At 36.2% G+C, this 3,441-nt stretch overlaps 1 protein-coding gene across 1 annotated transcript; it reads left to right on the top strand.

Annotated features, from left to right (window-relative positions):
• Window positions 1-253: 253 nt before the first annotated feature.
• On the top strand, window positions 254-3,237 carry LOC106753448 (mitochondrial substrate carrier family protein B). Its single transcript, XM_014635255.2, has 7 exons — window positions 254-728; window positions 1,207-1,383; window positions 1,483-1,629; window positions 1,815-1,916; window positions 2,000-2,070; window positions 2,186-2,253; window positions 2,826-3,237. Exons 1-7 carry the CDS (start codon window positions 537-539, stop codon window positions 3,062-3,064), a joined length of 996 nt encoding a protein of 331 aa, XP_014490741.1. The 5' UTR covers window positions 254-536; the 3' UTR covers window positions 3,065-3,237.
• Window positions 3,238-3,441: the final 204 nt, after the last annotated feature.

Raw genomic sequence — 3,441 nt, 5'->3', positions numbered from 1 at the left:
TGATACATTTAAACAATATTTTTTATAACGTTTAGATATCATTTATGTATTATTATATTATTTGTCAAAAATTATTTCACAATTAATAATAATATCCATAAAGATTATCATACTACACCAATTATGAAATAATACGATAAAATATTGTCTAAATATCCTTATCTACTTAAAAAAATAATAAAACTTGTTCAAAATGCCCCCTCTAACACGGTTCAAAATCCCAGAAGCGACTTACACAAACGAAACCACAGAAAAAGAAAAAAACAAATAAAATAGAAAACCCTAGGTTTTTCCAACTTCCAACAACCACGCACTTCCAAAGCGGAAAGGGTTTTTCCTTAGAGCTTCCAAACTTGCCACTTTCACCATAAAACCCTCTCTTCTTCAATTCAACTCATTCCATGTTCTTCTCCTTCTCCGACCACCCCAATCCATTCTCTTCCGATGTGACGCCGCACCAAATCAGAGCACAGCCAGTTGTCAAAGAAGAACAACAAGCCCTGTGATTCCTGTTGTGAGAAGGATCGTGGGTGAGAATGGAAGCGCGCGTGGGAATGGTGATGGAAGGGGGACAGAGAACCCTCAACGCCGACGGCGTCACGGCCAAGTTTATGGTGCAGAACACTCACCAGCTCGGCACGCTGCATCAGCTTCTCGCCGGCGGCATCGCCGGCGCGTTTAGCAAAACCTGCACTGCCCCCCTTGCGCGCCTCACTATCCTCTTTCAGGTTTCTTATATTTATAATTAATTGCTGAAAAATGTTTTTGCTTTATTTCATTTTTGTTGTATCTATTTTAATTTTGTTGTGACCCTCTTTGATATGTGGTTTGACCTGTAGCTGTTTTTGAGCTTAGGCTGAATTGGGGAAATTGGTTTTTTTAATGCGTGTGTTAAAGCTTATAATTTTTTTACTTTTTATTTTTTGTAATTAATCGTCGAACATGTAATTGCACTCAAATTTTCCATCTTTGAAAAATATTATTTTATTAAAAATATTTATAGTCCGAGCCTGTGTGGACTTTTTTTTTTGGCTTGAATATAGAGATACCATGAATAATTATTAAAAAAAATAAGGAAGAAAGGAATGAATAATTATATTTAGTTTATCGGTTCTGTATAGATCCATCATTCCTTTTTTGTTGATTCAAATGCAGTTTTATTAACTAGAATTTATCTTACTATTCTGCATGTCTTGTTTTTAACAGGTGCAAGGTATGCATTCTGAGGTGGCAGCTTTGAGAAATCCTAGTATACGGTGTGAGGCATCGCGTATTATCAATGAAGAAGGGTTTAGAGCATTTTGGAAAGGCAATATGGTGACCATTGCTCATCGTCTTCCTTATTCTGCGGTCAATTTCTATGCTTATGAACGCTACAAGAATGTAATCACTGGTGTTCTTTCTATACTGTAAGTGCTTCAGAAGTTATGGCAGCTGTTATTATGTGACTTGAATTAATCATATGTATCTTTTGTGTTGTAGCTATTGCATTCACTGATGGGGGAGAATGTTAGGGGAAATTCAAGTGCACATCCCCTTGTGCACTTTTTGGGTGGTGGTTTGGCAGGTATAACATCTGCTTCTGCCACATATCCTTTGGATCTTGTGAGGACACGACTTGCTGCACAGGTAACTTGATATTTTTGTGAGTTGAGAGAGAACCATCAGAGATACTTCTCTAACCTTTTTTTTTTTCATGGCATGAGTGGCTTGGATATAATTTACATTTGGTTGATTGAGCTGAATCCCATTTGTCAGTATTTTCTGTTTACTCTTACCTTGTTTATTGAGACGTATATTTTGTTCCTTTGCAGAGAAGTACCATGTACTACCGAGGCATCTCACATGCTTTCAGTACCATCTGTAGAGACGAAGGTTTCTTGGGTTTGTACAAGGGGCTTGGAGCAACATTGTTGGTATATTCACAATGTGCTTTTACTCTATTTTTATCATGCCATGTTCTTATTATTGACATAGCTTATCATTTTCTTCGATGCAGGGTGTTGGGCCAAGTATAGCTATTAGTTTTTCTGTTTATGAGTGGTTACGATCTGTATGGCAATCACAAAGGTGAATTTCTGTAATTGTGTGAAATTTCAGAGTAGTTTATCATGAAGTTTACCTTGTTCAAGATGAAATATGATTTTGCAAATGTTAATTAATTTTCTATTTCTTCCAAATATAGGCCTGATGATTCTACTGCTGTGGTTGGTCTTGCCTGTGGCAGTCTGTCTGGAATTGCATCATCAACAGGTGGGTGCGCACTAATCTGAGTAATTGAGCATAACTTTCTTAAGTTTTCATGAATGATATTGCAGAACATGATAAATCATCATTGCCACTATAACCTTGTTACATTCTTGTAAACAATACCTTTCTCATCAAGCTAAAACTAGTCCAATATACGATTATAATTGGAAAGCTATCACTCTTGAAATACTTGAAAGTGAAGTCTCATTTCTTCTCTGTGATCAAGTAGATGATTGGGGTGCGGTGTAATCATTTTCCAAATTTTGCTTGGAATAACCGTTCAGTTACCTGTCTCTAGTACCTAACAGGCTATAACATTTTGTCTTATATGCCTGCATTATTTCTTACTACGGTATAGCAAGTCATGGGTATACACTACTTTCCCCTTTGTAGTGTAAGCTGATCTGTCTTCCATGAACATCGGTATGCTAAAGAACTGTTTTCATTGAAAGAATGTGCTCAAGTAATGCCTTTCCATGATTGCATTTACCAGTTAGAAAGTCATGTCAGGTTAAAAATTCCATTGTTTTGACATTATCTAAGTTTTTGTGTTTGATGTCTCATGCAACTTGCAGCAACATTTCCTTTGGATCTTGTTAGGCGTAGGATGCAATTAGAGGGTGCTGGTGGTCGAGCTCGTGTCTATAACACTGGCTTGTTTGGTGCATTTGGGCGCATAATTCAAACCGAAGGGGTTCGAGGTTTGTACAGAGGAATTCTTCCTGAGTACTATAAGGTTGTTCCCAGTGTGGGCATTGTCTTTATGACGTATGAAACACTGAAAATGCTTTTATCAGGCATTTCTAATTATTAGCGTACTAAATTTCCAAATTTGCACTATATAACACTCTTGGGATTAAGGTAATTGAAAAGTACAATTTCAGGGATTGATCTCTTAGAAGATTAATATCATAATGAATACTTTCTAGGAAGTTTTGTTGAGGTGATTTTTTCCTGTTAATAATGGCAGCATTTTTGTTCTGTATACGTAGTTATAATTTCAGTAACAGCAATTATACCAACATCTAATGTTAGGTTGAAACCATTTGGTAGCTGATGATTTTTATCTGCAAAACAGTTATATTTTAATGGTGCAACTGTGTTGTTAGTACAAGTAGAGGAAACGTGGAAAGCTTGTCGTTAGTAATTAAATATAAGACTTTTTTTCTAATTCTGGTTTATAGTATCATT

Source organism: Vigna radiata, unplaced genomic scaffold (assembly GCF_000741045.1).
Source record: "Vigna radiata var. radiata cultivar VC1973A unplaced genomic scaffold, Vradiata_ver6 scaffold_133, whole genome shotgun sequence".
Lineage (NCBI taxonomy): Eukaryota > Viridiplantae > Streptophyta > Magnoliopsida > Fabales > Fabaceae > Vigna > Vigna radiata.
This window is presented reverse-complemented; position numbering and strand designations above follow the sequence as displayed.